We start from the raw sequence: 23,278 nt of genomic DNA, 5'->3' as shown, positions 1-23,278 counted from the left end.
AGGGCAAGGTATAAATAAAAAATTATTATTATTATTATTTATTATATAGCATGGGGATGCGGGTGCGCTGTGGTCTAAACCACAGAGCCTAGGGCTTGCCGAACAGAAGGTCGGCAGTTCGAATCCCCACAACGGGATGAGCTCCCGTTGTTCGGTCCCAGCTCCTGCCAACCTAGCAGTTCAAAAGCACGCCAAAAGTGAAAGTAGATAAATAGGTACCACTCTGGCAGGAAGGTAAACGACGTTTCTGTGTGCTGCTCTGGTTCGCCAGAAGCAGCTTAGTCATGCTGGCCACATGACCCGGAAGCTGTCTGCAGACAAACGCCAGCTTCCTTGGCCTATAGAGCAAGCAACCCCAGAGTCGTCCATGACTGGACTTAACGGTCAGGGGTACCTTTAACTTTTACCTTTATATATAGCATATTTATATGTGAATGGAATTTCAGGCAACCCTGCAAAATATTACACTTTAGGCACATCACCAAGTGTCTAACTCTAAAAGCAACAACACACACCAGGACCATATAAAAGTATGCACATCATCCTTTTTATTTCATAGTCAACAATGTTGTTCCACAGGGTAAAATCAATAAATAATGTTTAATCAATAAGTGTAAAAACCCTCTTTGGCATTGGACGGTATTCTTCTGGTGAAACTAAAAGCTATGTAGGAATAATTCTTCACTACAATATAACGGTGCAAATTGTAATAATTAGTAGTTAAATAAAATCTTTTTACAGATTCTGCAAGTTCGACATAACTGTAGGGAAAGGTGTCAAAGATGAGATAAAACCTAGTTTTCCAAAGTGTGTGCTCCCTTCTCCAATTCTTCCCAAGAGACAAATAACCCTGTCTTTCTACTCAGAAAAGTCAGAACTGTGCCAGGATATTTTTTTTAATGATTTTGTTTCACAGTCAATTTCTTCAAAATTGAAGCTTTCACTTCTAAATAACTTACAGATCAAAAACATTAAATGGTTGTACACTGCTTCAGTAATAAACTGCACATCCTAAAGAGTCTAACAAACAAAATTATCACTTATTTTTAAATGCTATGGTTAAGCCAAGATAAATTAGGATTTCTTTTGACATGATTTTTCAAAGAAACATTTTAAATCAGTGCATTCAACATGATTCATAATCCAGTAAAAGCCTTCAAGGCTTTAAAAAAAACACCCAAATCCCAAATCAAGGTTTAAAAAGTAGTATTCAGTGCTGTAAATAAACTGGAATGTTCAGGTGCAGTGCTAAAATGTGGTCTAGGAAGACCCTCCCCGCAACGATAATAATGTAATATGGTAGTTCTAGAATCTAAACTAGTATTTGTATACTGCAGATGCAGATGCAGCTGTTCACGATGTATATACACAACATAAAGATCCTCATGTAGGTGTTAAGACAACTTTTTTTAAAAAAGAAACAAACCAAACTAAATTAAAATCAGTTAATGTTTGCCTTCCAATATTCCATTTTCCTCCAAAGCAGTTGAAGTTTGTAATTGTTTTAATTACAATGAAATAAATTTGAAACTTGAAAAGTAATTCAACTACATTTTTTAAAAAAAGTTGTAGTAACTTAAGTACTCAGGCTTAATTTCATCATTGATTTTTTTAATTTTTAATTTTATTTTTGCTTTGTTCCCAGTGCAAAACCAGTTACGGCAAATGTAAACTGGATTCTTTTAAAGAGCACATGGGCTTACTCAAACGTATTTTTCCTATGATGCAAAAGTCATTACATTTACACACATATGCTTAGTATTAAGTAAGAGTGTATTTCAGTGCTTATCCATGAGTAATTTCTTACAGCGAGTCCAGTTAGAAACAGAAGTCATACTACACCGGTTTCCAAATTTATATCGTCACAAGTCCAGGTATCCATGTGCAAAACCTCCTGTTTTGTTATACTGTTCTAAAGATATCTGCATACAGAATTTCCAAGTAGTTCCTTCCATGTGATTTCCACCCCATGCCATCTTCATAATCTTACTCATACAAACAGTGGTCTGGTAACACTTTGCTGCTGTACCCAAGAACCCCGTGCATGGCTTGTCCACCGTGTAAAGAGCTTTTTGATGCAAAGATGAGCCAAGGGCAATTTATCTTCATGTGTTGTTCTGAGCAAACATACGGTCCCCTCTTAGGGTGAGGTGTTGGAGCTGATACTGAAGTACGTCTGTGTCGGCTGGTTCCTTGATGTTCATTCTGTCCAGATTGAGGTAGTCTAGGGATTTAGAGTGAGCCCTTTTACCCTTGAAAAGGCAAAGAGGCAAAGGGCCGTGAAAAGCCTTGTAGGGTTCATAAGGTAGTGGCTTGGTGCATTTATCCCCTGAGCTGGGCATCCGCCGCCTTCTCCGGCCATTGATCGCCGGAATCTCGTAAGGCTGGTAGTACCTGCTTCTGGCTTTACACACCCGGGAGGAGCGGGAAAGTCCTGAATCGAGCTGCTTGGAACGCAAGGTAGGCACTACCGCTTCGACTTTGTTCTCCTCCCCTACAGTGCACTTCTGAGCTAATTTCAGCAACTCCTCCCCTGTCGTGAAGCCAACCAAGTAGTTAGAATCCATGTGGAGGATCTGGTAGCCTGAAACAGTCTGGCGCATCGGCGAACATGGGGTGCTGGAGCAGCGAGGTTTCTCGGACTCGGCGTTGCCGGTGGCGCTCACATCAGCAATAGGCAATGGGAGAGTAGCTAGGATAGACCTGGACTCCCCATTAATGTCAACTTCCATTTTAAATATGAATCGGCTAGCCTGGAAATACAAAAACAAAAAGCAGTTTGATTAGTGTGTTGCAACGCACAGAGCGACACAGAGATTCGTTTCTTTGGGGCCGCCATTTCTCAAGTGATCCCAGGTTCCAAAGACTTTAGACTGGGGTGGAAAACCTGCAGCTTCATGTTGGTGGGGGAAACCTAGGAGGAGGGGAGGAAGAGGACAGGGGGGAGTGAGGAAGCAAAAACAGGTAGAGCAATGGAACAAGGCGGGGAGCTGTCTGCAAGCAAACAATTTTAGACGTCTGGCAAGGAAAAGGGAAACCAGGTGGTGTGGGTGGAGGGAAAAAGAGAGCCCCAATGGGCTAAGTGGTAAAAGGAACGTGTGAGGGAGGCAAGAGCGATCCATCCGTTCCCTAAGCAAGCGAGGAAGAGGGAGAAAGTGAGAAACGGGTGGCAGAGAGAGAAAGAAGGGGTGGCCTGCCCTGCCCACTTTTGTCATTGGTCCTGCCCACTTCCAGCATCCAGTCCCCAAAAGAAAGAAAAAGTCAACAAAAAACCCCATGCTTTAGATTTTCATGGGCAGAAGATTCCACAGCCAGAGTAAGGCCATGCATTGTAAGAGAGTTGGACTTGGATTCAAGTCCCACTTTTGTCATGAACCTGCCCTGTAGCTTTGAAGACCCTTGTTTAGCTCTCAGGTTCTGTTCCCAAAATGGGAACTGTGGCCTCTCTACAATGTGAAGCCAGACACAATAACCACTGCAGAACCCCATGGATATGCAAACATTATATACTGTACACAATAAATAAGAGTACAGTGAACACAATTCCCAGGTCTTGCCTGGTACTGAAGCCACACAATAGATCAGCTGAAGGCATTCTGACTAAGCCCAACTTGGATGTCTGAAAGATGTAGAACCAGAGACTACTAGAAAAATAGTAGATCTTAAGTTTTCTTATGCTCCCAGTTCAGAAGCTGACCTGGTGGATGTGAAGGTCAAAATATCACTAAGTTTTATCTAAAGACATACACGCACATTAAAAAGCAGCTACTTTTCCAGAAGATATCTTGAGCTTCCTCCTCTGTAGACCTCAGTGAGAACAGCTTCCTCTGAAGCTGGTCTGTCCTTATACATCTCCTATTCAAGAACTACTGAAGCAACTGGTGCATGCCAAGTGAAAAGCTAAAAGTAATCTAACTACAATCATGTACATTTCTCATTACTTTCAGTGGGACTGTTTATTTATGTAAAAAGTCTGTTTCCACCTCTCAGTGAACATTACCTTTTTAACATCTGGTTTACAGAGAGAAGAAAGTCAGTATGTCCTCAGACAAACCTTCCAAAAGTAGATTAAGAGTATGTGATCCATAATCTGTGTTCACTGTGAAATGCTCACAGACAGCTAGCTGCCTGACCCCAAGAGAATCAGCAACTTGATGGCATCTATCTAGTACTTGACACGACAAAAGCCCCAGGTGAATAGGAAGGCGTCTTTGGAAGTTATTTGCACTAAATCTGCTATATGGGTGTCAAATCAAGTGGCAAACAATGATAGAGTTTTCCAAACATTTTTCAGTCATTTAGCAGCTTGCTTTATACACACACCAATCAAAAGAAAATATACTACGAAAGATCTATATTTGTGACTTCTTTCTCAATCCTACTCACAGTTACTTGGAAACACATTCTGTTGATCTTTCATGGACTCATTTTTACTTTAAGTAAATGTATTTAGGTCTAGGATTCCAAGAAAAGGAAGCAAGATATCAATTTCTAGAACTAAAACCCACAACTTTTATAGCTTTAAGTAAATTTCAAAATGTAGAATTTCATACCAACAAAATACAGATTTTAGCCATCTGGTTTATCTTTTTTCAAGCTGAAAAAAGAGGCACATCACATCTAAACATATGCTCATAAACATTATTACAGTATAGAATACGTAATATATTGTCAAAACGGAAAGGGGGAAACCTTGAAAGCGAGTTTCAAATACAGTGGTACCTCTGGTTGCGAATGGGATCCATTCTGGAGGTCCGGCCGCATCCCAAGGAATTTGCAACCGGAGGACCACTTCTGCACATGCACGTGGCATGTAGAGCGCTTCTGCACATGTGGCGAAACCCGGGGAAATACTTCCAGGTTTGCCACATTCGCATCCCGAAGTTTACGTATCCAGAGGGTTACGTAAGCAGAGGTATGACTGTATTGTTATGGGAGCTGCAAATTTTGTAGTAATAATGCAACTGAATGGGCTTTTCAGTGGTGGCGTCCACTTATGGAATATGCTCTCCCCAGGCACCATCATTGCCTGTCTTTAGGTGCCAGGCAAAAACACTGTTATTTACCCAAGTCTTCGGACCTTAAGTTGGAGGGTTAACTCGTTATGTCTATGGTCTCTTGTTGTGTTCATCCTTTTAAGTGGGATGGGTAGAATTCAACATTTATATACACATATAAATATCTAGACTAACATTTTAGGTTTTTGTTTTATTGCTGTTGTTATATTTTGTTTTAATGTTTCTTAAGGGTTTCCCCCCTATTCAAATGAAATAAATAAATAAATAATGTGACTGGGAACACAACATGGATGAAAATAAATCCACTGCAGGTATCGAATAGAAAAAGCCCCTTCCCAGATTTTGCACTGTCTTCCTAATATATTCCAGGAAAACTGGAACTTGGGTCATATATACGGAAAATACCTTCTGCTCCTCCCCTCTGTTCCACTGCAATTTCAAATGTCAGCAGAGAATTGTCCATTGATTAGAACTATCAATGCCCTGTGTCAGGAGAACAAGGACATAACTATGCCACTCTCAAGGGCCTTGGCCAGTTTGGGAAGGATTTTTATGGTGTGTGCTTTTTTTCTGAGCTGTTTAGGAGAAAGCAGACTCTAGGGTCAAAAGGAATACCGGTAGGCAGCATTTTGTCTTATACCACAGTTACATGAGAGTAAGCATACTGACTTTCATAGGACATGGAAGATACACACTTCCTATACAAAAAGTGCTTTCATGGAGGAGACACTATAGAAGATTACCCTGAACCCCGGGGAAATGTTAAGACAGAAACAGTTTACTGATTTTTTTTTAAAATGTAAGCCACAATTCTATATAAATATTTACTTAGGACTAAGTCCCACTGAACATACTGTAGCAGGAATGACTTCTGAGTAAGGGAGCACAGGATTGTGCTGCATTTGATACAAACCAGGGTGGCCTTTCAGACGCTGCTGGACTCCAACTCCCATCAGCCCCAGGTGGAATCGTCAGTGGCCAAGAATGATGGGAGCTGGAGTCAAGCAGCATCTGGAAGGACACAGACTCACCACCCCAATGTAAACTAGAAGGTTAGTAAACTGGACAAAACCTAACATCATCGTTTTGTCCAGGGATGGGGCGAGATGGGGAAACTGCATTCAATCTAAATTTTGGTAATGCCACACCTCCAGCCATTTCGTAACTGGCCTCTATAGCACTTTCTCAAAATTCTAAATATGCCACTTGTCCAAAATGATTGGCAATCACTGAATTATGTGAATGGCTTAAAAACAAAAAAGAATAAGTTAATAGCAGACCTTGATAAGGGTTAGGGAGGCTTTAGCTTCTACACTCCCTGCCCCACAACTACAGTCCCAATATGAACTGCGGGGGCCACAGCTTCTATTAACATTCGAAGAAAAGCTTCCATTAGTACAGTTTAATACAAATAGATGGCGCAAAGGGCCCAATTTGGGCCAGGTATACAAGGGGGAGAAAAGGATTAAAGCCTCCTTTACTCCAGCAGGATCTGGATCACACATGCATACACTGACACACACACTTGCTTTTTAAAAAGCAATTATGTGAATGGTGTCTTGTCCAGTTTGGCCACAGACTGACTCCAACTACATTCATCCTAAAATAGTTTCCTCCTGTCAGTCTGATGAGCTAGCAGCCCATGAGATGAATGCAGGAAAAGGCATCTCTGGAAACAATGGTATCATAAGCATTTTACATCACAATGGAGATTCAGTTTCTGACTATAATGGCAAAACCAAGCACCTTGAGGAATGGTACTGAAACGTTCTCAAGATCACAACACAGATTAGGTATGCTTTTACACACACACACACACAAATATATATTGCTACTAAATAAGAGTGACTGAAGTTGTGTTAGTTTCCTACTGACGGGCAAAGAAAGTTTGCAGAATATACTGGTGGACTGTAGGTACAAAATCAGAGGTTAATAAAAGGTAGTAAACTAACCAGATGTTAAATCTCTATTCCAGCTACAGCTCAATACCTCAAGAAGCTTGAAGTCCTCTGGAAGGCAAGTACAAATAAATGCTGAAAATGAACACATATTCCATAAAGCTAAGCACACCCATAAAATATTCAAATCTATACTGCATGTGCTTTCACATCCATAGGATTTAGATTTAAAATCACCTGATCTCTTAATGAGGCAGGATTCTCAATATAACACATCTGCACATTCAAATGACAAATCAGACATTTTACTGATTTTATTGCTGGACTCCTAAATATGATTTCATATGATGCTATTGTTTCCCTGTGACCACTACAGCTATTTCTCTCTCTCTCTCTCTTTTTGTTCAATTGTTTTTGTTTTTAACATTTTTATTGTAAGGCGCCTTAAATGGAGGGACAAAAATAAATACCGTGAGTACAGACACAAGCAACGGTGCCTAGCAAGATCAGCTTGGCTCACTTCCTGCACCAGAATTATGTTCTCATTCAGAGCAACAGTTCTTCAGACTTCTTACTAAGTCCCGACTTACTCTGTGCTGTATCCAACAAGGTCATCCCATCAGCACAAGGACTTCCATTTGTGCAACTGAACATCCCTTCTCTCTGCCTCCCCCTGTGGGATGGGGGTGGGTGGGGTGTGAGCAGAAGTCATTCATGGAAGCATGGCAATTTCATGGCACTGCCCTCCGTGTCCCATGCTGCATGCAAAAACATACCCATGTAAACATCCCACATGCCAGTCACATTTAAACTCCCAGTGTTAGGAACTAAGATATATAAGCTAGGTGCCAAATGTCTCCTTCAACCAGGGTTACAGTCGCCAAAACGGAATGCCTATTTTCCATTTTTGGGCCAGATGGATTGGAAGTCATATTTTTCCATACAACTTTTTGGTTCCTGAAATTCATTCTGATTGTTCAGAAAAAATATGGTGGGTAGAATTCTCCAGGATATGTTGCTAGTGTGTGAAAACAGTCAAGATCCAAGGATCCCCAGGCATGCACCTCCAAATGGTGTAGAAGTAAGGCACCATCCTGGTGTCTGGGCATCTTCACTTGGTTGCAAGTGTCTGATAGCCAAGTGCAAAATGCGCCTGCCGCCTAGTGAATTTCTAATGCTGAATGTAGCTACCATGAGTGCTGATCCACACACATATAACGTTGGCATGACGGCAGCACACTTGTCCAGTCTGTGTGTCACTGACATGCCAATATTACACACCCATGGGCCACACAGTGTGTTACATATGACAGGAAACACGTAGAACACCTGCACTTCCCCCATGACTTGTGTCACAGAGGATGCATTTTGTTAGAAGTCTTTCATGGAGGCCTGACTGGAGGCAGAGGAAAAGCCAATTTGTCAACTTAAGTTACTTGTATCGAGACAGGATTTTAATTTACCTGTTCAGAAACTGTTTACCTATTAATTCTGTTGTTTATAGTGACTGCTACCTGATGCAATTGCCTCCTACATTTCAGTGATGTTTTAAGACACTGCATCCTTTGCTTTGAGCATGGTTCCCAACAATGGAAAGGTGTGATATGGCTATTGGGTATTAGGGAAGTTTTTTACATCACTACTGCTGTAGAACTCCCACTCATACTGACAAGCTTTTGTAATATTTGCTCATTTTCTCCTGCTTTACTGTACAAATAATACTGGAAGGACACTTGCTTTCCATGTGTTGGATGTGTGACGTGTTTTTTATACAGAGATCTTTGTTTTTTTGTATGTATGTGGCATATCTAATAGACAGACAGGATGAAGTTTTGCATAACTATATATGACAGCAAAATAATGCACACATATACACACAGAGAAACACTTGTGAGCACAGAGATGTGCATAAACTAAGATGTGTTGGGGATGGGGGAGAAAACAGATTATTATTGATAACCTTGCTGTCACCTTGGCACTACTCACTACAGACAAATAGCTTTTTGTTGCTCTCCTGTAGCCCATACAACTGAAAACAACTTTCTTGACTATGAACTCTCTCCCAAGAAATTTAAAAGGAAGCGTCAGCCAGGACAAGAAATGGGCTGGGATTTCACATGCCATCAACTGTTCCGGAAGCTTCCAGGACACACAACATACATATCTATCCCTGAATCTAGGGCACTCATGTTTTGGCCTTGAAAGGGATAGCAGTAACTGAAGTCCCCAAAAACTGTTGCATGGGCAGTCAGTTTTCTGTCAGTTTTCCATCTCCTTAGAGCAGAATCCATGATAATGTAATCATTCCATGGAACACAGTGTGAAAGCCAATGATGTTAAGAACAGGAAGGTAGTCCGCACCACTGGTCCACAGTTCTATCAAGAAGCACAGTGACCTGTGAATGACCCAAGACTGTCAGACATGAGGATGTGGTTGAAAACATCATGGAATTCCTTGTTTACATACACTCAAGTTATGATGGAATTATCTCCTCTAAATATTGCAACTTGTCCATACTGTCCTAAGAAAAGCACATATCTCTTAGGCCTATATAAGATATGAATACTGGCGAGAAAAGCAACAGAAACATTTTTTCTCATTGTATTTGCCATGAAAAAATATACATGGAACAATTATGTTTCTCACACAGGTGATTATTTAAACTGGTTCATTGTGAAAAATGAGATCATTTTGGCCAGCCTTAGTCCCTTGCCACTACTATCCCTAAGCAACAGATGTTTCCTAATGCTTGCAGCGTGCAGTTACATTCAAACCCAATGACTGAAAGCTTTATACGTCATACATGCGCACACTTGCGTTTTATGGGATTTGCCAAGCAGAACCACTTGCCTATATTTGATTAGACAGTTCTGCGTGGATCTGTGTACACAGGATATATCATTCCGGCTGCATTAAGCACCCTGGACACAAACTCTGGCTCATATAACAAAAGACTATAAATAGCTTTTTCAAATCAGACCTGCGGCATAACAACTCTGGCTGTTTCTTTTAACTGTGATAGTTTTTCACAACTGGGGTTTGCAGCGTTTCTTTTGATGAAATGCACACTTAACCACCGTAATCACACAGATTAAACCTCTTGAGTCATTTAGCATCCGTGCATTAAAAATGCACAGAGGGACTCCCAAGATGGCACCAGCTAGCCCCACTCCATAGATGCAGACATCTACAATCAGTGTCATTCTGAAGCAGGGTCTGGATGTGGGGTGTGCATATGGGTGTTATATGCGCAGGGCTCCATTCATTGAGACAGGAACACTCACCCATTAACACAGTAGATTCATATAGTGGTGCCACAAATGGACAGTACTGTACTCAGAAAAGGCAGGGGAGGAAACCTACAGCATGGCTTTTTCTGCAGCACCCTGATTATGGAACTCCCTTTCTAGTGAATTCACCCAGGCATTGAGTAGCTGAAGTTTTTAGCAGCCTTTGAGGTTGCTGATTTGTGTTTTAGTTTCTGTATTATTTAACTTAATGTTGTATGGCTGCCCTGGGCTCCTTCTGGAGGAAGGCTGGGATAAACACCCAGTAAATATACAACAGTGGATCCCTATATACCCTCATCGGGTGACCTCTGGATTGATGCCAATGTCTAGTATGAAGGGTCAGCCAGCATGTACTCAGAAGCCTCTTCATACATTGGTTACCAGAAGATGACTAAAGCAACTTGCAAATCAAATTGTCTTTGTACACTGATCGCCATCTGTCGTGGATGATTTAGCCGAGTTTCCTGCATTGCAGGTGGTTAGACTAGATGACCCTTCCAACTCTATGATTCCATCATAAAACTTTTGCTTCATGGGTGCTCCAAAAATGTGGACAAATGTATTGCAGATGAGATAGTGAAGATGACACAATACGCTACACTCCCCATAAACATAAGGCTCAAGGCAGTCTTTGGATTTTGCTAGTTCTATACAGAGCTTCTGGGTCTAAAGAGAACTCAGGATTTCTGCATCCAAGTGGGTTATGATTTGAGATGCAAAATTTCTGGAAACTTTGTAGCTGTGGAAAAATGAACTTTTGGTGGGGGGTGTGTGTGTGAATACATGCAATATTCCCCGTTTTTAAAGCACCATATTGAAAGTCTATTTGTTACTTTGGGAATATAAAATGTGTTATGCACAACTCGGTTTACCATATAATTATCATGTCTGATATATTAGCAGTACAGTTTATTTAGACAATAATTACAAATTGAATTTGTTTTTTAAAGTTTTTGTTAGAAATGTAGCTACAAGCTACTACCAAACTGTAAGGAACCTAACATCTTTTTTTTGTTTTGCCTGTTTATGAGGAACAGGCAAAAACAGAAACCATCAGCATCCAAACACAACCAAAACAAACTATTGTTTATCGGAAAATTATCATATCACCTCCAGTTCTCCACCGTGTCAAGCAGACACAAACCATCCATTTCCATATAAAGAGCTGCGAAAAAGGGGATGGAGGACAAAATGAATTGAGTACTATATGAAATTTAATCAGTCTCTTTTTCTAAGCTATCACTATCAGTTCTCTTTCTTCTTATTTGTTATCATATTAATCATGGGCTTCCAACAATTGAAGATTTGCCCAGATTGAAACATGCTTCTACTCGTTCAGCAAGTCAGTTCATTTCTTGATTTGGTGAATTTTCAAACATAGGCCAGCTTATTTTACATGCTACAAAAAATGGGAGGGATCTGAAGTAGGTAATAAACATGAAGACTCAGAGGCTGTGTTGTGCAAAAGCCTTGTCTCTAGTTGCAGGAGGAATATGCTTGGCAGAATCCCAGACTCCTTGACCAAACACCTGAAGATGTTCTGTGCTCTGCAACATTTCAAAGCACCTTTCCGACACCAAGCCCCAGGTGTACTGCCTGTTTTGTAATCCAGTCAAATGCAGAAGCCATCAGCACTTAACATTCTGCCTTTACATCTTGGATCCAACAGATCTGTAGCAGCATGAATTGAGTTGCAACAAAATTATTTTGTTCTGTACTTTCTGCCACTCCCAGTACTTTGAGGCCTAGTCAGAAGGAAAGAAAATGTTCCACTAACTATGCCAACAAGACTGAGTCCACAAGCAAATAAGGTACTGGGTCTTTCTTCCCTCTGCTGTGCCCTTCAAGAGGCAGAAATGCATATTCGTCTTGCATTTGGGAGCTGAACTCTCAAAGTACAACTCAGGACTTGCCTATTCTTAGTATACTGGAATTATAAGGATATGATACTGTACACAGTCTAACACAAGTCTTACACAGTTTTATAATTCTTTTTTGGGGAGAGTACCAAATAAATAAGCATGTCAAAGTGCAAGTAGATAAATAGGTATCGCTCTGGCGGGAAGGTAAACAGCGTTTCCGTGCGCTGCTCTGGTTTGCCAGAAGCGGCTTAGTCATGCTGGCCACATGACCCGGAAGCTGTCTGTGGGCAAACGCCGGCTCCCTCGGCCTATAGAGCGAGATGAGCGCCGCAACCCCAGAGTCATCCGCGACTGGACCTTATGTCAGGGGTACATTTACCTTTCTAAATATATTAAAAGCTGTTATTAAATATTTTGTTCATAATTCTAAAATAAAATATTTCATAACTCATTTTTTCAGAAAAAAAACAAAGCAAAACAAAAGGCTTGGGGGGGGGGGAATCAGTTTTCCCATGGATTTTCCCAGGTCTTTACATTTCTAGTTGTGTTGTAGGTATACATTACTGATGATGCTTTGGAACAGAGGTTTCTGGAATTTCAAAATATGCATAAATATGGGTAACTTAAGGTGGCAGCAAAGGGCACCTTTGCTAGAAATATATAATAGTTGTATAATCTGAAAATATTTTGTACTTGGGCAACCACCATGGTTTATCATTGCCGTTGAATAAAGGTGTTAACCTTTAACTTCCTTTGAAGCTACAACCTCTCTTTTGCCGTGCGTGGCTCCTGGTCGCCAACATGAAGGAGCTTCTGCAGAACAGAGATGCAGTGAAAACGGTATGCAACGGTGAAGATCAGGCTCCGTGAGAACGGGGTCAAAAAGATTCCAGCCTGTCACGCAGAGGAATCCGTGGCTGCCAAGAGCTCTCCATAGTGCTACTTCCTTTTATGGGCAATGAGTCAAAACCAGCAGTACCAAGGAGAGTCATTGAAGCACACTCAGAGAGAGGGAGACAGCACACAAACTACGCTTCAGCACTATTCCTTGGCACAGCTTCAGTACTCTAGCTCAGTGATGACAGAGATGCATTTCAGCAGACTGAGAGGCAGAGGCTGCACAGCAGCAGACAACTAATTTCGGTCACCTTATTCGCTGAAATTAAACTTGCAGAAGAACAGGCAGTGGGGCGGCACCTGCTTTGTTTTAATGTTTTGCCATTTCTTTCTGCAAGACCTTGGGAAACACAGAGAGTGTGGTGTAGCTAAGCAATGTTGCTACCTACAAAGGCCTGCCATTGTGTAGAAATGTTTGGCATTTTCTTGCAATGGGAAAAAAATTAGTACATGACACCCCCTACGCAAAGCACAGAGAGCAGCGCAAGATCAAACACCCTCATGCCCCACGGAAATAAACAAACACACATGGATTGCATCTATAAGTCTGGACTTCATATTGTATGTAGCATATATTGCACAACCTAGACAACATCTTACTGCGCATACATTTGCAAAATACTGTACCCATCTAAGTACAATAGTCTTAAGAGAGGCCACACAATACTACATAACTATTGGCATACTCTAGCAGTTTTTTTTTAATCCTACTATCCAGAAGCTAGAGAAGAGAGTGCGTGTTCTAAAGCCTAGCGCATGTGTTGCAAGGCTGACATTTTTGAGCACATGCCATATTAAAAAAATCATATGCACATGATTATGCTCAGTCCGCACAGACACACTTAACATAAATGTAAATAAACCTACACAACCTGGAATAGAATTTTCCAGACCGGCACTTGAGGAAAAAACAACAACACACACACACTTTATAAATGCAAATATATTATCTACTTATAGGCGCACACAAGCACCACTGGAAACAATATTCATGAAAGCACGAAGGCATTTTGCCTTTCAGACTTGGGCTAGGAGAGCTGCATCGCACCAACGAAGCGGACCGCCAGAATCCCGCGGAGTGTAACGAAGGGAGACAAACGTACACACAACCCAGATGTTTACAAGCGCGCGCGCGCCCGCAGATACACACACAGGCGGTGCGCTGCACCTCGGTCGCCGGGCGCGCGCGCCTGCCTCCTCGGCCGCTATACCTCCTCGCCTCGCGGGCACGGCTCTCGCCGGAGCCTCACCCAGCCCTTAGTTTCTCCCCGGCTTTGCTCACCGGGCTCTTCCGAGGTGCAAAGGGCGCGCCTTTTTGGCGCATCCACAGCGCCGCCGGCCTCTCAACCCAGCCCACCCCGACCTTACTCTTCTTGCTCCCCGTTTGCAGCGGCGACGGCGGCGGCGCCCCCTCGCTTGCTCGCCTACCTGCCTTCCAGGGTGCCGGGGCCTGAGGGGCCGCCGCGTTCCGGCCGCCGGCGACGCTGCGACGGCGAGGGAGTCAGAGAGGAGAGGCCGGCCGCCCCGCCCCGCGCTCTTATTCCGCGGGCCCGGGGCGGGGATTGTGTGGCTGGCGAGGCGGAGGAGCCGCTCCAGCGCCTGCCTGCCCGCCCGCCTGTTCGCTGCTTCTGGCCCGCCCACCGCCGCCGCCTCGCTCGCTCGCTCGCTCGCCTTCCTTCCTTCCTTCCTGGCCGGGCTGGAAGGACGGACTCCGGCCTGCAGGCGGCGCAGGGATTGGCGAGTCCTTGAACCTTCTCAGGCTCTCGGGGGCTCTGGATGGAGCCGCCCCGCGAGGCGGCAGTTTCGGGGTCCCTTCGCGCCCTGCGCGCGCCTTTGCGCTCGAGCCACCTGATGGAGCAGGTGGCGGCGTCCCCAAGGCGGAAAGGGCAAGTCTTGGGGCACCTGAAAATAGGGGCGTGGCCAGGATTTATGTAAAGGGAGGGGCAGGACACCCGCCTGGTCCTCCTCGACTTCTGCATGGCTCTGTCTAGCTGCAGATTCGGAATGAAAAGTCTCCACCTTTAAATTACTTCCTTTGGACCCCAAGGGTTCAAAAAAAGCGCTGTCCCAAATCTTCAGTTACAGGTGGGTAGCCGTGTTGGTCTGCCATAGTCAAAACAAAATCGAAAGTTCTTTCTAGTAGCACCTTAGAGACCAACTGAGTTTGTTCCTGGTATGAGCTTTCGTGTGCATGCACACTTCTTCAGATACCAGGTATCTGAAGAAGTGTGCATGCACACGAAAGCTCATACCAGGAACAAACTCAGTTGGTCTCTAAGGTGCTACTAGAAAGAACTTTCGATTTTGTTTTCCCAAATCTTCAGTCATTCGAAAACTAGGAAGTTAAATAACAACAACAACAACAACATAACATCGGGAAGTTTCTTTCATGCGGTTAATGAGTCTGTTTTGCAAAACTACAAAGAACACGCCTGTTTTCATCTTTCTTTTATTTTAAAGTCTATGCTAAAACAAGATTTCTTGGGTTTGCTGAAAACCTTTTCGGCACTTCCTTCACAAATTCCTCCTTTTTCCAATGCAGTTTTCCTGTGCATATTCAGTAAGCACAGCCTATTCCTAGTTTTAATTATTATTATTATTATTATTTTACTTGTTGGTTGGGGTGGGGGGTGGGGGCTCTGGCTTGGCCCTGTACCTTAAAAGACTAGCAGGTTGGCAGTGTGAGCCTGGCCATGCTTTCCCCGAAAAAAAACCACACTGTGTCCGTGGTGACTTACTCTCAATGCAAGCGTTCAGAATTGCAGCCTTATTGCAGTGTAACTTTTTCCTTTAGCCTGCAAAAAGTTAGGTAACAGTAAAGGCCTCAAGGTGCCAGAAAGATTCCCATCAGGTTATTTTTTTATATACCTCGCTGAAGAAGTGTGCATGCGCACGAAAGCTCATACCTGTACCAAGAACAAACTTAGTTGGTCTCGATTAAGGTGCTACTGGAAGGATTTTTTTTTAATTTTAAATTTTGTTTTTGCTATGCAGGGGCACTGCTAAGTACTTAATCAGGATTGGGACCGGGGGTGACAATTTAGAGATGTGAATGCATATATACAGCAGGGCCAGCACATCCGTGAGGCAGACTGAGGCGGCCGCCTCAGGCAGCAGAATCCCACAGGGCTCTTGCTCCCATGGGTGCCCCACTCGTCCCTATCACAAGAGAAGTGGTGTTGGCTTCCGGTGAGATCTTGCTGGAAATGGCAGCTGTGCAACCCTGGTAAGTGAGGCTTCAGAACAGGGCAGCAATGGCGAGAGGCGGCACCTTCCCATTTTGCCTCGGGTAGCAAAACAAGATGAGCCACCCCTGATGTGTAGAGGTGCCTCTGGCACATTCAGATGGGAAGTGGCTGCAGTCTCACAAGCGCTGTACATTACAGTAGACCCAGGGGCTCTATATGATAAATTTATTGGGGTGGGAACAATATAGGAGCACAGGAAGCTTTCTCAGACCATTGCTTCATCTAGATGAGGGGTCAGCAAACCTTTTCAGCAGGGGGCTGGTCCACTGTCCCTCAGACCTTGTGAGGGGCTGGACTATATTTTGAAGAAGAAAAAACAAATTCCTATGCCCTACAAATAACCCAGAGATGCATTTTTAAATAAAGGCACACATTCTACTCATGTAAAAACACCAGGCAGGTCCCACAAATAACCCAGAGATGCATTCTAAATAAAAGGACACATTCTACTCATGTAAAAACATGCTGATTCCCAGACTGTTCATGGGCCGGATTTTGAAGGTGATTGGGCTGGATCCAGCCCCCGGGCCTTTGTTTCCCTACCCATGATCTAGAATGATCAACATTGTCCATGCAGACTGGTAGATGCTCTCCAGGAGTCAGTACTACCTTGAAATGCAGGTGACTGAACCTGAGATCTTCTACATGTGAAGCTGATGTTATGGCCTTTACCACAAGGAGATCCAGGGGGCCGCTGCAAAATAGCCAGGCCTTGTGTTATTCTCCCCCCCCCCCCAATGCTAACAACTCTCCTGCTGATATGGCTGAACTCCATAGGAAGTTGTCTTCACAAAATAAAAGGGCATTCTGTCTCAAACATCTGGAATTATGGGAGTGGCTTTCAGAGGAGATGCACAGCTTTATTACATCTGCAAACCACCTTTCTTTGAAGGACCTCAAGCCAGTATGCATGACTCCTCATTTCTATGCTCACAACAAACTTGTGAGGTCAGCTAGGCTGATAAGTGAAGACTGGTTCAAAGTCAGCCAGTGAGATTCAAGGGTGTGTGTGGACTTGAGTCGTGCTTCAGCACCCTTCAAGATACTAGTCATTCAACTTAAGACGGTTACGTTATGACAGTACCTCCTTTCCTATTATTTCTCCACTTATGCTTTTGCAAGGGGCTATTACGACACTGTCAGCAGGTGGTATCAGACAGTCCCTTCCAACTCACTCAATATTTTTTTCAGCCACACTCAATTACATATCTGCATATTTGGTGGCAGTGGTGTGTGTGCATATACTATTGCAGCCTATAGACAGGAAACAGTGGTTTTACCAAAATTAAGGAAGTAGTATATTTCAGCATTTCCCCCTTTTTTCTTTAAATTTAATTTAGTTTTTTTTAAAACAACAGGAAAACACATTGCAATATCCAATTGGTGCACCCTAATAGCCATTTGCTATTCCATGTGCGCTTAGTCAAGATTTATGCCTACCATCGCCTTTTTAAAGGGACGACATGCACCACCATTACCTCTTTAAGAATTATGATGTGTTCAGGTACTTTGTGCATTAGCATGCTAAGTGTAATTCACTCCTTAGCCCTGGCCTGATTTGAAGAAAAATAGGTCATGCTAAACTAAGAATAAGGATTAACATTAGGGAACTATGGTACCGTTTGCACTATCATCATGCCTATGGCAACTCTTGGCAATGAACACGGACCTGCACATTTAAAAGTATTGGTTTTCATTGCTGGGGCATTGAAAACTGACACCTATGAACCTTATAAAACTTGGTATAAATTATGGGAATTTAGAAATAGTTGCAATGCTATATTGCAACCTTGCTTATCTAGAGAATCCTTAGCAAATTCATTCTGCTTTATTTTAAAAATTAGCCGATAAGCAGAAAACAATTTCTAGAGGAGCAGCAATTCTTGTTTGCTACAGCAAAAACACTATTTGTGGCATCTTAAAGACTTAACAGATTTATTATGGGGTTGGTTTTCGTGGACCAGATTTGTTCATCAGTTGCTTCAAGTGCAATCCTAAATTGGCAGGGACACACATGCACGCTCTCATACTGAGAAATAATCTACTATAGGGCTAATCTATTAGAAAAAAAATAGCAGAACACCACTTCTTATTGCCTGTCACTCCTAGGTGAAACCACTCAAACGTGTCATTAATGATCTACAGCCCACACGGTACAATGCTGCTTACCTGCCATGCGCCCTGGGGGGTGGTTATTTCTAACAGAAAAAGCCCCCAACCTAAAATAGCTACTCTTCAGCATTAATGGGTCACATAGCAGGAAGACAGGGAGCAGGTCTTGCATCAAATCCAGACACAGTGGTACCTCGGGTTACATACGCTTCAGGTTAGGTTACAGACTCCGCTAACCCAGAAATAACGCTTCAGGTTAAAAACTTTGCTTCAGAATAAGAACAGAAATTGTGTTCTGGTGGCGCAGCGGCAGCGGGAGGCCCCATTAGCTAAAGTGGTGCTTCAGGTTAAGAACAGTTTCAGGTTAAGAACGGACCTCCGGAACGAATTAAGTACTTAACCAGAGGTATCATTGTACTAACTTTGTTCCCATATCTACTCAGATGGAAGTCCTGTGTATGTAACAGTTGTATTAGCAGGCAGAGATTTAACATGCTAGGAGGTACTGAGCCAGGTGAATTTTTGCCTGTTACACATCTTACAAAAAAGCCCCTGGATTTAATAATGCTATCAGTCAGGATAAACTGTTTTGCTGTTTGCAGTTGGGCAATAACTTCCATTCCCCGCCCCCTAGGGACAATGTAGCACCATCCTGAATTAGCAGACAAAGCTGTATTTAGACGTTTATATGTCCTGTGTAGGGTTAATTATCTACCCCACCCCCTTTTATGAGTCTCAGTGTTCTCTACTCGAAATGTGACTATGAAGATACAAATGTGATGTAGTTTTATTTAGTAAATATTTCCATATACAACACTCACCAGTGGGCGTCAGGCCCTACTTTTCCTCCTGCCTTCATGCATGAAGTGTTCAGCTGTATAGCAGGCAGAAGTTCAGCATGCTGGACATTGTACCTGTTGAATTTTTGCTTGTCACATGTTGGTGATTCAGAGACTAAAAACATAAGCTACCTGCCTGTACCCCTGAACAAGTTTTTTTTTAACAGTGGTATTGCCTTGGAGTGAGTGCTGCCTTTCCCTAGTGGCAGAATGGTCAGTCTTAAACCAACTTCCACCTTGTGGTAAAAAGTGCAACATAAAGAGTATTTTGGCCTCTGTGATAACTGAAGAAGTATGATGACTACATTCCAGCGTACAAAGGCTTCTCCAGTTACCCATTTACTCCATTTGCCACTGAATGCATGAAAGGTTGCTTTCTAATAATAATAAAAAAACAGCGCTGAACGTGTGGGGCATTATATGCTCATTATGAGCAGTGATAATTACGTAGGCATGGTTTTGATATGTGGGTTCTTTCAAATGGAAGATGAAGATTTAGATTTTTGTTTTAACAATTACAGCTCTGCCTGTGCAAATCTGAGCAAGTCAAGAGAACAGACAGCATGAAACATTGAAACAGCTTACTTTAAAAAAATTGTTTAGCAGAAACCTAAAAAAAGATAGTGAGCTCATTTTACCCTAGCATAGAAACTAATCAAAATCCGTGTGCACACTTTAAAGATAGATTGCCACAAAGGAAATAGGACAACACAAACACTGTTATGCAATGCAGGGAGAATATTAGAAAAGCTGTAAAACATATCTAAACCAGTATGTTTCTGTCTTCCTTATAATACATATTAGGAATAACAACAATGAATGAAACCGCCATGGGGACTGAACACCTTTGCCACTGGATATTGAGAGAGTTTAGTCGTGTCCGACTCTTCGTGACCCTATGGACCAGAGCATGCCAGGCACTCCTGTCTTCCACTACCTCCCGCAGTTTGGTCAGATTATTTTAACTAGCAATCTGCATTTTCCTTACCACCATATAATACAAACAATGAAAGTGTAGGATGATGTAAGGTTGGCATAGAGCATTAATGGTTGTTGCAGTGCTGCAGCAAGGTAGTAAATTAATGGTTGCTGTATGAAATGGTAGTAAATTAAAATGTACATCTTTCTCTAAAAAAAAGTTCCACTTAGTCTGTACCATCTCACTGATATTAGGAGCTACACAGTGGGGAGAAAAAGAGACCATATGCTACTTGATTTCAGTCAGCTGGTTAAGAAATTCAAATGCTGAATTATTTTGACTAAAATATCCTACCAGAAATGTCATGCATGCATATGTGTGTGTTTTAGACTTTTGTATTTCAAAATAGCCAGAGAATGATTTAGATATATGCAAGGCATAAAACATCTGGCAACAGAAGGAAAAGGAAAAAGAAAAGAGAGAAATCTTCCAACGTATGCACTTGAAGGCCTTAGCTTTCTCCAAATAATTTAGATGGAAAGTTTCCCAAAACTAAAAAGGCAGGAAAAACATGAACATGTTTTAGTGGGAGTGAAAGCAAGGAGGGAATGGGAGATGAGTGGGAAAAGGCTTCTTCCAGCACTTTGGGTCACTAGAATTTTAAGCCTATAAGAGAAACATCTCAAATGCCACAGAAGGAAAAAGTACAGGAGGTTGGTCAAAATCGGTCAACAAGAAGTGGTTCAGAATCATTAGAAGCATAGCCTGTATCACACGAAACATCTTTCCCAACATGAGGGTTTTTTTGGGGGGGGGACCTCTTGTTATTGGTGCATGAGGAAACCACTTTGGTTAGTTTGTTACCATTATAAGTGAACAAGGCAAAACAGACATGTACATTAACTTAACATACATGCATTGGCACACTTTCCCTGTACTGATGTTAGTGGAAAAAGTATTGTAGTGTATTCTACATATCCCTTAGTAACCATATCAAGGGCTATTTCTAGAGTATTTCCTTTGCGGAGTACTGCTCAAATGCTACATCATACTGACATTTTCTTTGAGTACCGGTAAATGCTTTTTTTTGGGGGGGGGGCATCTGGGCTCCTACTATCAGTATAACAGCTACAGATGAAATATAACCAGACATGTAAACTGCAGGTTTGTTTACCTATCACTACTCTTCTTTGTTAGTGTGCTTTTGCAGTTACACCCATGTGTGTAAATGAATGTGGTACAATTAAAATATATACATATAACAATCTCCTTTTTTGCAGCAGTGGTTTGCCAATTAATTGCAAGCCTTATGGGCCCTTTCTTACAAAAAATAATAAAAAAGAGTAAATCAGCATTGATTTTAGAATTAGTATTTTGGACACAAAACCACATCAGTGGAGCTTGCAAAAAGTCCTTGCTAGTAATACTTCTATGCAAAATGTCTAATCTGAAATATATCCCATTTCTTGTTTACACAACCCAATTTTATAATTTTAACACCACCCCCAAATGTTTATTTTTGAAACAGCAGCCTTCTTTATAAAATATGTTTTTTTGCTATGTTATGGGCCTCTTCTCCATTCTAAAATGGGATATTATGGTAATCCTCATAAATAAATAAATAAATAAATAATGTCTGGATAATTTGATGCACTTCATGTCTGTACTCTGTATATGTTAAGAGATTTCATGTCTGGATATATGAGAGACTATCCTGAAAGAAGGGGAGATGCGGGTGGCACTGTGGTCTAAACCACAGAGCCTAGGGCTTGCTGATCAGAAGGTTGGCGGTTCGAATCCTTGCAACGGGGTGAACCTAGCAGTTTGAAAGCATGTCAAAGTGCAATTAGATAAATAGGTACTGCTCCGGTGGGAAGGTAAACAACATTTCTGTGCGCTGCTTTGGTTTGCCAGAAGTGGTTTAGTCATGCTGGCCACATGACCCAGAAGCTGTAGGCCGGCTCCCTCGGCTAATAAAGCAAGATGAGTGCAGCAACCCCAGAGCATAGCTGTCAACCTTCCTTTTTCTTGCATTGGGAAACGGCCATAGCTGTCAACCTTCCCTTTTTTCCAGTGGGAAACAGCGTTGGAATAAGGGAATTTCCTTGCAAAAAAGGGAAAGTTGACAGCTATGCTCCAGAGTCGTCTGTGACGGGACCTTATGGTCAGGGGTCCCTTTACCTTTACCCTGAAAGAAGGAAAGGAACCTGGTTGCAAGTTCTCTCACTTTGCTGACTGCATATTTTTGCTTAGTTACTTATTAAACTTATTAGGCATCCAATAGCTAATGTACTCTTGGTGTTGTACAAAAGGGGGAAAAATACTAACACAGCGCAAAAGCAGCAACTTAACTATTAAAAAAGGAGCTGAAACCATTAATGAGCAGCAGAGCCTTAAAAAGTCAAGGAACAAAAATAACATTAAAATACTATGAAAAACAAAGTTGTTTTATTTTAAAAAAGGAATTAATAGATTTTAAATGCCTGGGACCACAACAAAGAGAGTGCCTGCCATTGGAAAGACATTAACATAGGTACCTGGTGAATTTTTCTTCAGCAGGGTGTTCCATAGATAAGGGGCCGTCACTGAGAAGGTCATTTCTCAGCAGCTGGCAGGGGCAATCAGAAGAAGGCTTCCCTCAAGGATCTCAAAGCATGGCCAGGAACATACAAGAAGAGGTGATCCTTCAAATACTGGGGCCCCAAGCCATGAAAAACTTTAAATGCCAAAGTCAGCACCTTGAATTGGGCTAGGAAATGTACTGGAAGCTAGAGAAGGTGATAAGAGTACTGGCATAATATGCTTGCATCAACATTCCCAGTCAGTAGTCTTTGCTGCCATATTCAGTACTAACTAGTTTCCAGACATTTTCAAAGCTCAATGTGCAACATGTTATTGGGTGAAACTCAGTACTGTACAAGTGGAGTTCTTCCTCACCTCCCTCCTGTAGTCTTCATGCCTCCCTTCAAATCTCCCAAGTTTTCCAAATCTCTGAAAAAGATTTGGGGTTACAGAGTAGGGTTGGGATAAAGCGGGGGTTGGGAGAAGAAAATGAAGTCAAAGTGCAAACTGCTCACACATGGACACCATTGGATACAACCAATCATAGCAATCTTAACAGGTGGTTACTGGGGCATAGAACACAAGGATGTTTCCAACTCACCTTTCTCATGCAAAATATTAATGTGTCAGGC

At 42.2% G+C, this 23,278-nt stretch overlaps 1 protein-coding gene across 2 annotated transcripts; it reads right to left on the bottom strand.

The window, feature by feature from the left end:
• Positions 1-525: 525 nt before the first annotated feature.
• MACIR (macrophage immunometabolism regulator) lies at positions 526-14,597 on the bottom strand. Of its 2 annotated transcripts, none has more exons than XM_033164304.1 (2): positions 14,399-14,597; positions 526-2,753 (listed from the first exon to the last, which is right to left on the bottom strand). In XM_033164304.1, the coding sequence occupies exon 2, from the start codon at positions 2,730-2,732 to the stop codon at positions 2,106-2,108; it is 627 nt and encodes a 208-aa protein (XP_033020195.1). In that variant the 5' UTR covers positions 2,733-2,753; positions 14,399-14,597; the 3' UTR covers positions 526-2,105. The 2 variants fall into 2 exon arrangements, with proteins under 2 accessions (XP_033020195.1, XP_033020193.1); XM_033164302.1 differs by having other exon boundaries at positions 14,395-14,596.
• Positions 14,598-23,278: the final 8,681 nt, after the last annotated feature.

The sequence above is a fragment of the Lacerta agilis genome, chromosome 11 (genome assembly GCF_009819535.1).
Source record: "Lacerta agilis isolate rLacAgi1 chromosome 11, rLacAgi1.pri, whole genome shotgun sequence".
Lineage (NCBI taxonomy): Eukaryota > Metazoa > Chordata > Lepidosauria > Squamata > Lacertidae > Lacerta > Lacerta agilis.
The sequence above is the reverse complement of the archived record's forward strand: the minus strand, read 5'-3'. Positions and strand labels throughout refer to the sequence as shown.